General features: G+C 54.7%; 1 protein-coding gene across 1 annotated transcript in view; it reads right to left on the reverse strand.

Annotated features, from left to right (window-relative positions):
• Prdm16 (PR/SET domain 16) overlaps positions 1–12,829 on the reverse strand; it is a 317,111-nt gene that overhangs the window by 14,707 nt on the left and 289,575 nt on the right. Inside the window, 7 exon segments of the mRNA XM_037203251.1 lie at positions 934–1,011; positions 1,561–1,730; positions 4,401–4,485; positions 7,269–7,368; positions 7,371–8,684; positions 11,939–12,092; positions 12,613–12,760. Coding sequence (XP_037059146.1) covers positions 934–1,011; positions 1,561–1,730; positions 4,401–4,485; positions 7,269–7,368; positions 7,371–8,684; positions 11,939–12,092; positions 12,613–12,760 — 2,049 coding nt within the window.

The raw sequence follows: 12,829 nt of genomic DNA on the forward strand, positions 1-12,829 counted from the left end.
CGTTCTCTCCCAAAGCCTCCGCCAGCTAGACACACCCCAGTATGTGTTGGTAAACTGGTCCTGGCAGAGAAGTGGCCATGTCCCTCTTTGTCTCAGGGTGACAACTGCCTGAATTCTGTTTAAAAAGGCCTACTCCCTGACTGGGAGCACAGGGCAAGCAAAGGCGGCATCCTCAGCCCTTCTTGTGAAAAAAAAAAGGGGGGGGGGCTCAAGGACACAAAAGACAGGGACCTGGGGCCAGAAGAGTAGGCAACAGCAGCCCGAGGTCCCAAACCTCGGAGAATCTCAGGACACCTCTAAGCTGTAACTCCTCGGTTCTGAAGTCGGGATAGTAAGATCCACTAGGAGGCTGCTCCGAGTCACTGGATGACTTGCATATCCCAAGATACTGTATGGCCTACTCTCTACTTCAGCGACTTGGCCTCCCACTCAGGGCTGCTGCAGAGAATCAAGGGCACCCCATATCCGTTAAGAGATCACACTTGGGGAGGAGGTGGCTATGGTTCTCACGACAGGGACAAGATTGGACAGGGCTGGCTGGCTAAGGTTCTTCTCCCCTGTGGAGAATCCAGCTTCCAGTCACATCTCTCTCTGATTTTGACTGCTTGCCCTGGCTGACTCTTCAGTTACAGGAGAGGAGAGGTCTCCTACATCTTCTTTTGGGAGCATGGAAGGAACCTTCCAGAAATTTCCTGGTCACTTCCTGCCTCATCCTTACACTATTCCAGGGAGCTGGAGGGTGGTGGGCCAGGAGATAGAGGCAGAGGATATCAGGGCCAGGTCTCACTGGGCACTGTGACTCCTGTCCACTGCCATTCTGGTGGCCACAGCCCTGTGGGTATATCTGAATGTAGGTGTCTGCTCAGAGCAGGGAACTAAGGGTGCGTGGAGGAAGACAGGGACAACCCCTCCCTAACACGAGGTGGCTCCTACCTGTATGGCTGTTCCCCGGTGTGTGTCCTCAGATGTCTTGTGAGATTCGCAGATCTGGGGAAGATCTTGCCACAGTACCTGAGGCAGAGGAAAGAGAGGTGGGAGAGGCATTAGGGTGGTCCACACTGCCCTTTCCAGATTTCTCTTCATCCAGAGCCCAGCTCAGAGGCTTTACACTTGGTGGTAGGACCTGTCATGCCAGAATCCTACTTCATTATCTCACAAAGCACAGGGCAGAGGGACCAGCATCACTCCCTCAGTCTGGGGGCCTTAGTGGCTGGGATCAGCGAGGGAGTCTGGAGAATGTCCTCCCAACACCGTGAGCAACAGCAGAAACTGCAGTGCCGGGCTCACCATCCTTCCTAGTGCTCTGGCTGACCAGCTGTGCTCTTCTGGCTTCTGCGCTCAGTCAGGTGAAGCTAAGTTGCACACTGGGCTCAAGTGACGCAGCATAGTGGACGGCTTTAGACGCCCTACCCATGTTACTCGTGTGTAAACGATGACACCAAGCAGACAGTACGCTCACCATGCTTGACTGCAACTCTGGCCTCTTCCAGAAGCAGGTTCATGGCCACAGGTGTGTGCAGCCCCTTCCCACTAGCACCCAAGGGGCCCTCGGCGTCTCACCTGCATGTGTATCTCTCCTTGCCCTTCCTGAGGATGGGATCCGAGAGCGTTGGGGGTGGGGACCGGAAGTTGAAGGGGTGGTGAGGCAGGGGCTGCAGGGAGCTGCCTGAGTCGGCCTTCATGGCTGCAAAGCTTTCCAGCTTCTCTGTCATGGTTTCTATGGCCGACATCTGCAGGTATGGAGAGAGCAGAGGTCAGGTACTCAGCCTGGCTGTTATCTGTCTTCAGAGAGTGGGTACCTGGGGTCTGTGTGTCTCTGATCGTATCTGTAACCCTCAGATAGCCATTGGAGGCAGGGCCATGGCTTATTCTGTCCTTGTCCTTAGAACTGGAGCTATAGTCCAGGGGTCTCTGGAGTGGTTCTTTCAACCTGGTAGGCAGAATCTGATTCTAACTCCAGGCTAATCAGGCTCCACAGAGACTCAAGGCTTTGGTAACAGGGGCACTGATCATGAAGCTGCACCTCTCCCATTTGTCCCATGGGCACCACGGGAGGCCGAGGCAAGGGCCAAGAGAAAGAGGAGCCAAAGAAAGTCATGGAACAGTTTCCTGGGCTGTTATAAGTTGTGACAAGGTCTCTGCTAAACATCTATCCCAGAGGGCCGGTTTTGTCTGGCAGACCACAGAGATGGGGCTGGTGAGGGCAGGCAAAGGGAGACAGGAGTGGAGCAGGTATAGGTGGAGATGTAGAGGGAAAAGGTTCAGGCTCTTCAAGTGCCTAGAGGAGGACTCCAGACCCCTCACCAATGGAGCATGGGTGAGCAAGAAGAGAGGGTGTGACCCCCTCACCCAGGCTCCTCGCTCGTGGCCAGCTGCCTCTGCTTAGTGCTAGCCCCCTGCACAAGGCACTTGTTCACTGATATCAGAACCTGGGACCCAGCTGCCCATGGATGAAAAAGGCAGCATGCCACAGGGCTGTGACCCTTCTGCATGGCTCCAGTCACTCAGCCCTTCAGCACCTTCAGGAATGCCCAAAGCATCCTCGTGGGCTCTGTTTGTTGGGCACTGCCAACAGGGAACAGAGGGCTTTGTACTACTGCTTCTTGGAAGCCTCATAATGCAGAGACATTTGTTATCTGAGGAAAGGACAGTAGGGCTGTAATAGAAACCCACAGAAAGCAGTTGAGGAACAGTGGTGAGCCGCTGGACAGCTCTGCGCAGGCTACAGAGATTCAGGCCTTGCCCCGTTGAGATGGGACTAACACATGACCCTTAATAGAACACGCCACACCCACTCTTTGTAGCCCATGCTCACTGGTGGGCAGATGGAAACTGCCTTGCTCTCTAAGCTACCACCCAGCTCGTCTAGAGCCTTTTCCAAAGCCTGAAAGATGGATCCTCAGGGTGTCACTGAGGTCTTTGGCACAGCAGTAACTGCCTACCTCCCCACAGGTCTTGACAATAGCCTATGAACATAGAGACTCCTAAGGCTCCCAGGCTTGGCAAGGAGCTACTTTTGGGCATGCCCACTTTGCCTGCACCCAAAGAGCTTCACATTCATATGTCAAGTCTCAGGCCCAGAAGGGCTTGGTGATGATGGGGCTGGGCACTGGAGGGTGCAGGTGATTCAATGTCGCTGCACAGTAGTAATGTCTGTTTCATGAAAACCTTTCCATGGTTACCAGGCTTTCTGTCTCAGTGACAGACAGCCTATCAGACCATTTAACTGGTAACCATAAGTCATCTCTCTTCTGCCTCTTCATCCTGGCTCTGGGCCACAAGGGCAGGCAGAGAAGGTAGACTCACTGGAGCAGTGGGCAGAAGGGACAATGGGCAGCCGGCCCCCCACAGGCCTCTCTTCCTCAGGCCGGGTGGGTCCTGCCTGCCTGGCCTGCTCTGCCCCATCAGACATTCCCGTGAGCTCCTAGCGCAAACACAAACACCGGATGCGCCTGGCTGACTTGTCGACTTTTTCCAGCCAGCCCTGGGAAAATTGGGGGAAGCTATTAACCAAACTCTGAGGCCCGATGGAACAATGGGAGCTCTAAGTTTAGCTGTGAACTCAGCCAGGGTACAGGTTTCACAGACTGGGCTTACTCAAGGCGGGAAGCTCAGGGAAGAACAATGCTCTACGCAGGGCTTTTGGCCTGAAGATTCGCGGGTGGTGAGGGAGGCTTAAGGGCTATGGCCTGCAGCTCACAGGAGGGGACAGACCTCTAGCACTGAGAACAGGGCAGGACCCTTGGAGGACTTTTCCTTGGGCTGTGCCCTTCCTGGGTGGGGGTGGGGTGGGTAAGCATGTGGCCTGGGTGCACAGGCAGGGACCTTAGCAGGCTGGAGGGGTCTAGACTCCACTTCCTGACTGTGGGGCTCTCTGGCTTCCATGGAGCTCCTTGGGAATGGCTTGGCTTCCCTCCGTGTTCTCTCTGCTCCTTCCTGCTGAGTCTTGCCCCTGCCTCTTTCCATGAAGGCCTGTCCTTCCTCTGGTCCTTTCACTTGAAGCATGCTAAGGTATCGTCCACCCCAGGAACACCAGCTCAGGGTTCCTTATGTCCAAGACTATGATCCTCTTGCCATCCTGCACCAGGCGTGTATCCCTTCCTAGGGCCTGGGACCCTCCCAAGTATGGGCCCCAAACATGGGCTCCAATCATGGGTTCCAAGCATGGGCCCCAAGCATGGGCTCCAAGCATGGGCCCCAAGCATGGGCAAGAGGCCCCTAGACAGACCCAAGGGCTTCTCTATGAGAACCCACCCTTCCCCATGTTCTCCAGCTCCACAGTGACCCATGAGATCTGCAGAGAGTCTCCCTCTGCCTCCTGGGAACCAGAACCTGAGGCCCAGAGCTTGTTCATGTGGGGTCGCAGTACACCCATCTCGGATGGCCACTGTGGTTGTTACCTGGGGGTGGAACAGAAGTGGGGATGGCCGCAGGTACTTCTCCTTCAGGACTCCCACGGGGTCTGTCACCTTCCGCTTTTCTACCCTGCTGGACAGCAACACAGAGGGTTACATACCCCACCGAGACACTCGTTCCTTGGCAGCACGTCTGTGCCGGGTTAATCGTGAGGCTGCTGTGGAGGTGGCAACAGAGCTGCCAGCCGAATCCAACCTGAATTCACTGGGCCCTGAGGACAGTGGGGACAGGGCCCAGCTGCCTCCTTGCCCACATTCCTTCACACACTTTCCCACTTCTTTTAGTTCCCCTGTATCCCTTCAAACAGTTATCACCTCTTGTGTATGATGGTAGGTTTGGTGCTGGAGTGTAGATATTCTGTGGAGGCTCCACGTGCACCAGCCTCCTACCCACTGGCTGGTCATGCCTGGGTGGTGGGGGCTGCCCTCAGGGTCTCCAGCACACCCACAAGTCACTCTGCATCACTCCAGGGGCTTGCTGCCTACACCTCAACTAGCTTGTCCCGCTGGTCACTGGCACAGTACACTTTGCTTATTTGTGCTCACAAATGTAGGTTTCTGTCTTGGGGAAGTCACCAGAGACTTCCTACAGCAGCCAGGCAGACAGTACCGGAAAACCCTCAGTGGCTGCTGGAGATTGCAATTCTAGAATCTTCCTCAAGTGTCAGCGACAACTTGTTAGACATTAAATCTCCATGGTCAGTGCAAGTGGTAGCCAGGTCCTTTCTTTTGCCCCCACAATTCCCAGCAAAGGCAGCACCTCCCTGTCTCCGGCACTGGTGGTGCAGAAGTCCAAGAGGAGTTTTGTTCAAACCCGCTGACCCTCTTGCCCCCAGGACACCAGAACAAGCTGTTCCTAAGTTGCTCACTTGCATCCTCCTGAGTCCTGGTCTTGCCTACCCTTCTACCAATTGATGCCATTGTTTCCCTGCCTTCCAGGGCACAGCAGCCGGAGAAGCATGGTGACTGCCAGAGCAGTACAGGAGAAAAGCACAGCAGCTCCAGGTTCCCAGAGGAGACTCAAGTCCTGTCCATGGGACGGTGAAGAAATCAAGGCTAAGAACTGCTGTGGCCGTAGGAAGGGCTTTGCGAAGGGGTGGAGATAAATACCAAGATGCTTGGCTCTTGGCAAGAGTTGTCAGCCTGCGGCTCCTCTCGGGTAACTAAGGCCTGCCTGCTGCAGGGAGGGGGTCTCTCGTGACAGTGCTCAGCCTTTCAATCACCTAGGAATGGTGACGCTGGCAGAGAAAGGGAGCCAAGCAGCAGGAGGGGAGCCTTGATGAACCTGGCGTTGGGATGGTGGAGTAGCTCAGGACCCTCCTTATGGTCTGGCTGCGCTCTGTCCTAGTCTGTCCTAGTCTCCCGGGCCTTCGCCCGGAGGGGGTTCTGCAAACACACGTATTTGTCCACCATGACTGAACCCGTTTTGCGGAGGACCCACACTGAGGCACACTGCTGCTGTTCCCACTGAGCACGTCTGTCTGCAGAAGCTTGTCCAGCCCCTCCAGTGGCCAGTCCTTGGTCCTAAGGACAAGCACTGAGCCTAGCTTCTGGACATTATGAGTAGAGACAACAGGAGAATGTAAATGGAGGCTCTGGGGTCCTGTGGTCAGTTCCCATGATTCTCCTCTTTCAGACTGACCATGGATTCCTTGCAGCTTACAGAAATTATATGAGGGTTGTCAGTCTGGTAGAAGGGGCAGGCAGGAGATGGAAGAAAAGGCCGGAAGGGGGCTCAGGCAGAGTTCCCTCAGGCATGGGGTCTAGCCAGAAGGCTGTTTGTCTCCAAGTACCTGCCCATGTTCTGTATGAGTCCATGGGGCAGCTGGTGCCTCTTGCTTCCTGCCTTAGAAGAGCACTGACTAGTACTTCCGCCTCTCTTTCCTCTCTGGAGCCTCAGCATTTCCTCATGTAAGCTGTGGGAGGCACATTTTCTAAGAAACACCTGATGGATATCTTTCTTGTTTCCTGGGATTATGAAGCCAGAATCCGCCAGAAAACAGAAGCATGCTGGGTGGGGAAGCTGCAGCCTGGGGCCTGAGTAGGTAGGTACCTGTGGGTGCAGCTGTCCAGTCTGCCTTGCTTGGGATTTTCTCACAGATTTATCACCTGCTAGCCTCTCTCAGAGCTGTGGGTCTATCGCCAGTCCTCACACCATGGCCAGCCCCAAGGAGACACATATTCCCTGAACATCTCTTGATGCATGCTCACACATGTGCACAATATGCCTGCAAAGCAGGGTCAACGTCCAGTGCATAACCCTCTTCTTACTCCCTGTGACTCCTCACATGGCAAAGTAGGTGACACATGCTGGCAGGGTCAGGGCTCCAAACATGGAAACGGGCTCTGCTTTCCAAGCCCACCTGCCTCTTTGGGCGGCTCAGTGCCTTCCATAAGCCAGAGTAGACTCAAACTTGCCCTTCATTGGAACCAGTAGCAGAGAGGCAAGAATTCTGCTCTACCAGGACCAGTTCCTTTGCTAGGTCCCCTCATGTGACTCTAGGGTAGTGTGGGGCACAGGGCAATCTCAGGAGAATAGAGCTGCAGCAAGTTCTCAAGAGGTAGAGTAGGTTGTACTGACCTTCATGGAGGGCAGAGATTAGTTCCAGAAAAGACAGCTGATGAGGGAGGGGCTCTGGATGGGGTCTAATGGAGAGGCTCGAGGAAGGTTGGAAGACATCTACCCTTGAGGGAGCATGGGACCCCCATGGGCTGAGGCACCTCCCTGATGCCAGCAAATGCACGCACATGGAAGAATCTTGAGTTAGGTTGGGAGAGAAAGACAGAGTCTCTGCCTAACTCCATGGATGTGGGTCCCTGGGGAGAGCCAGTGAGGGCAGGCCATGTTAATACCTGTAGATGGGATCCATGAAGAAGGGCGAGGGCTTGGCATAGTGCAGGGATGGCTGCTGGGGCAGCTGTGCTGGGCACACCTTAGGCAGCCCCTCACTGACCCCGGCTTCCGTTCACCGTAGATGTGGTTCTTCCGTGGTTCACGGCTGCCTCCATTCTGGCTCGCTCGGGCCCTGCTGCCGATGCTCAGGTCTAGTGGCTGTTCCTCACCAGATGAGGGGACCAGGGGAACCTTGGGTCTGAGCAGGGCAGGTTTGGCCTCTTTTGGTTTGGTGGTGAGGTCGAAGGGGCACTCTACACTGGGTCCGCCCACCTTGAGAGCATCCCGGGGTGACTTTGGCTCAGCCTTGACCAGCAAGTTATGGGCGAGGGCTCGGTCCGTGAAGGGGTAGAGAGAGTGGGGGAAGTTGGGCAGAAACTGGAAGGGGAACACAGAGTGGTAGGGTAGCGAGCCCAGCTTCTTCTCCTGCATGCTCATGAAGCCAGGACCAAAGTACTTCTCAGCGATGGATGCGATGGCCTTAATGGAGTCACCGGCAGCTCCCGAGGCCGTCAGCAGTTGTTCCTCAGGTGGTGGGAAGAATGAATGTTGTGAGTAGAAGGCTGGCACCTCAGCCACACTGTTTATGGCCCCGGGGGGCACCGATTCACCCCCAAACTCAGGTTTGCTTTCAGCCGGCTTGGCTTTGTCCTTGCCCTTGTCTCGGTCACTGTCCACATCACTGTCCAGGTCTGAGCCTGTGCCTGTGGTGGTGTCCAAGTCTGTCCCTGTCGTGGTGTTGATATCTTCAAAGTCACTGCCATCTGACATGTCAGGGCTCCTGGTTTTAACCTTCTCCACATATGCATCTTCCAACCGGCCATCGAATTTCTCCTCTGGCCCTGTGGCTGCAGTGGCACCCTGGCTACTGTTGCTGACCGCAGAGACAAGGGGCAGGGCTGGGTTTCCCAGTGGGCTGGGGAGCTTGGCGTCCTGTGCATGGTTCAGGGGGCTCTTGAGCAGTGGCGTGGGAGGTAGCAGAGGTGGTCGTGGGTACAAGGATGGAGGAAAGATCCCTGGGAAGCCTGGGGTGAGTGTGGGGAAGGCTGGAGGGGCAGCTGAGAAGGGTAGGCTCCCAGGATGAGGTCTGGAGGGGAAGTACTCAGTGAAGCCTAGACCCCCATGGTTGAGGGTGGGGGAGGGTTTTGTCTTGTCCATCATGGGGCTGGGGGTCAAGGGCAGGCCTGGGGTGAAGATGCTGCCTGGCGTATAATGGTTCTTGCCCTCACAGAAGCGCCGGTGCTTGTTGAGGGAGGAGGTAGTGCTGAACATTTGCCCACAGTCCTTGCACTTGATCTGCGTTCGGCAGTCAGCATGCATCCGCTTGTGCCGGCACAGGTTGGAGAATTGTGTGTATGACTTGTGGCAGACCTCACCTAAAATAGCCACAGGAGGCAAATACAGATACAGAGTGAGATCACCATGAACCCCAGGTACAGATGCAGGCTGGGGGCTGGCAAAGATCACCATGCCTCTCCCTGGGATCCTGGCCAGGTGGACCATAGTGCCTCAGCCTTCTGTGGTGGGAAGCATGGCATCTTTATAGATTGCTGATTCTTTCCCTGGGGTATGGCAAATGCCTGCACCAAGCTCTTTGGAAGCCACTGGGAAGACTGTCTGTGGTCCAGATTGGGTGAGGACAGAGCAAGGACACACAGCACCAGAGTCTCATGGGTGGCTAGGAGATGGCTGGCTCAGAATGTCCACATGATTTGCCCCAGGTGGTAACCTTGGTTGGCCATTTCTACAAAGGAGCAGTCACTTCTTTCTGGTCTAGAGTGCTCCTAGCTTTCTCTCCCTCTCTCTGTCCCAGTCCCTGCCACCAGCATCTCAGGAGAGGATGCCCCAGCAGTTCTCAGGAGCCCCAGAGTTAGGGCTTGGGCTGGGAAGCACGACTCCTGATTATGCTTGTCTACAGTTTTGGAGCTGGCCAATGATGAGATGAGACTTGGAAACTCTCCTAGCCAGGAGCTTCCAGCCTGGAGGTCCAGCAGGGTCTGCTCTAGCTGACAGACACCATCATGACTCTTACAGGACAGGGCAATACCAGCTGGATCTCAGCCTAGAGGCTCAGAACACCCCGCAGCTGTCTCCCTGAGGCCTGGCAACTGGAGGTCAGCAAAGCATTCATCAGTCTTGCTCCTTTCTTCCAAAAAATAAGGAAGTATATGTTCCACATTCATCCACACACTCACACCCCTATAGTCATCTCCCTCCTCCCACACCCCTACAGTCATCTCCCTCCTCCCACACCTACAGTCATCTCCCTCCTCCCACAGTCACCTTCCTCCTCCCACACCCTCTCCGTTCCCTCCTCCCACAGTCATCTCCCTCCTCCACACCCCTATAGTCACCTCCCTCCTCCCACACCTACAGTCATCTCCCTCCTCCCACACCCTTCACACACCCTACAAACACCTACAGTCATCTCCCTCCTCCACACCCTACAGTCATCTCCCTCCTCCCACACCCCTATAGTCATCTCCCTCCTCCCACCCCTACAGTCATCTCCCTCCTCCCACACCTACAGTCATCTCCCTCCTCCCACACCCCTACAGTCATCTCCCTCCTCACACACCTACAGTCATCTCCCTCCTCCCACACCCCTACATTCATCTCCCTCCTCCCACACCCCTACAGTCATCTCCCTCCTCCCACACCTACAGTCATCTCCCTCCTCCCAGTGACAGGGACATGGACACACACACACACACACACACACACACACACACACACACACACACCCTGTGACTCTCCCCACAGGACAATTTGCTTTCTGTAGCATGGTGGAAACAGTGATTGTAGCCTGTCTCTTGTTCTCGCTCTCTATAAATCCCAATCTGCCACTTTATCTGAGATTGAGATGTCTTTTCTCTGAAACTATCACATACTTTAATCACAATATCTATTTATATTAGCTGCCCTGACTTCCTGGTTGTCACGGTGAGGCATTTTCTGGCTGAAAGGAGCCAAATTTTGCTTCATTTAATCAAATCTTTCCTTTTTGGGATACTGTTCCAGGAAAGGCACCGCATTTAGGTGGTCTATAAATAACCTCACCTTACTCCTGGTCTCCCACAGGGAACCAAAAGGCAGGTCCCAAGATCAGGTTACCTAGACAGACTAGACACCCCTGCTAGGTTTCTGAGCCCCTGAGGGATCCTGGTGGTACCTGGAGATCATCTTTTGCCATCATCATAAGCAAGCCTCCCACTCAGGTGCCTCCTGGGTCAGAGGGACCCTTGGTTTCTACCTATTATTACAACTGGGGACGGGGACTCTGATGGGTTGTAGAGACACCTGGGCAGTCCCAGGAAGGGCACGTGCTAGACATTGAGAATGGCTGCCAGCCAGTTCAGAGCCATCCAAAGAAGGCGGCTGTTTCTGGGATGGGGAGGAAGTCCTGGCTGCTACATTATGCTGGGTATCAGAGCAGAGCTGACAAATCTACCAAGACTGGAAGGGACCCTGGGCAGGAGTTCCCTTTGCTCCTGGGGTATGTGTGTAGATGTGCATGAGCACAGGCATGCGCACACACACACACACACACACACACACACACACACACACACACACACCGGGAGGGGGTAACAGTGCCAACTTACTAGCCCAAACCGCACACTCTCACACACGCCCACTGACTCCTTCAAAGACTCTCTTCTGAAAAGCATCAATGAGAATGCCTCCACCCAGACACTTTCTCTCCCCTCCCTCTTTCACTCTGCCCCCTCTCATATACACATTTGAGCTCCCTGATCGGAAAGATGCCATCTCAGTCTCTGTGCTCAGTGAGGTGAGGGTTTGGGGGCTTCTAGACACTGACTGTACACCCAGGTTCCCCTTGGCAGGCAGACATGGCATTTGCCTGTATGCAGCTGGTGCCTGGTCTCTGGGGACTCTTCTCCAAGTAACAGGTCCCTCCTGGAAGGGCCCCATTAATAGGCTCCCCTTTACTGGCTTTCAGTTTTTCTTCCAAACTTCCTACACCCTCTCCAGCACACTCCATGGTCTGTAGGATGCACACAGTGATACATCTCACATCTCACACTTATCTCGCACAGGTGTGTCATTCCAATGGCATGGCACACTCTAAGGCCTGCCTGTCCACTTCTGGGGATTTCGTTTTAGTTGGCTACCCTTGGTTAAAGCAAGGTTGCAGAGATGGGCCGGACCACAGACAAAGGGAGAAAAAGTCATGGATGCCAGGAGATCCTTAGAAACACCATGCTCAGTATACGTCATCTAGGGATGGTCACATTCAGAAGCTCCCTAGGAGACATGAAGCTCACAACATGTCACCTGGGATGGTCATACTCAGAGGTCCAGCTGGGGCTCAGCTAGGGTGGGAACACAGAGAGGAAGGGCCACTGGTCCCTTCTGCAGAAAGCTCCATCATTATAATGACCTTGCCTACTACCTTCCTCCAGCTACTGCAAGGAAATCTGGAGGTGTAGGGTAGATGTGGGATGTAGGAAGGGGAGAGGGATGTGTCTATACACTTGGAAGAGGCCAGTCAACAAGGTAAGGGCACAGTGTCCCATGCCCTGTATCCAACTAGGCCAGCTATAAAGGCTTATGCATGGATGGGGGTCCTCAGCAGGGACCTGGGGTACCAGGCTGGGCAACTCACATATGAATGGCTTCACTGTGCTGTGGATATGTTTGTGCTGTTTGAGGCCAGAGGATGTGGCGAAGGTTTTGCCGCAGTCGGGGCAGGCATGGGCCCGGGCACCAACATGCTGTGAGCGGATGTGACGCTGGAGGTTGCTGGGGTCCGTGAACACCTGGGGAAACAGATGCCATTGGTGCATGCCCCTCTTGAACTCCACCATTAGCCCAGGAGTAGAACACTGGGCCCTTCCCCTCTCCTTGTTGCCCCTGCATTAAGATGGTTGGGATAGGTCTTACTGCAGCATTGATTACTAAAGGGCTTTAATGGGATGCTCAACCTCTCCTGGTCTCAGTTTACCTGCCAGTGGCCCCAGAATGCTGTGTCTCTGAGGCTCCAAGACACTCAGTATTTTCTAGAGCACTAACCTGGGGGGTCTGGGGTCTGGGGGCTTCACCCTGGTAACCCTTGGCATCGCACATTGGTAGGGGCACAGGGCTGCCCTGGAGAAGACTCAGCTCTGGTCTTGGCTGTTTCCTGCAGGGCTGTTTGATGACATAATCTCTAAGACTTCCTGCCCTTCTCAGTAATGAGGAAGGACCTAAACGGCCTCAGGGCATCTAATCCACTACACCACACCTCTCAGGAGTTTCACAGTGGGGTAGAGGGACAGCACACAGCTGAGTGCCTGGTACCTTGACACAGTTTTCACATTCGAAGCGCTTGCCACTGTCGTGAGACATCTGGTGGCGGATGAGGTTGGACTTCCAGTTGAAGGCCTTGGGACACTGGTCGCATTTGTACTCACGCTCCTCCGTGTGGACAATCATGTGTTGCTCCAAGCTGTGTACAGGGGATGGGGATCACTCTAGGGTCCATTTGTCTGGAAGAGGAGGTCCCCTACCCCATATG

Source organism: Peromyscus leucopus, chromosome 2 (genome assembly GCF_004664715.2).
Source record: "Peromyscus leucopus breed LL Stock chromosome 2, UCI_PerLeu_2.1, whole genome shotgun sequence".
Classification (NCBI taxonomy): domain Eukaryota; kingdom Metazoa; phylum Chordata; class Mammalia; order Rodentia; family Cricetidae; genus Peromyscus; species Peromyscus leucopus.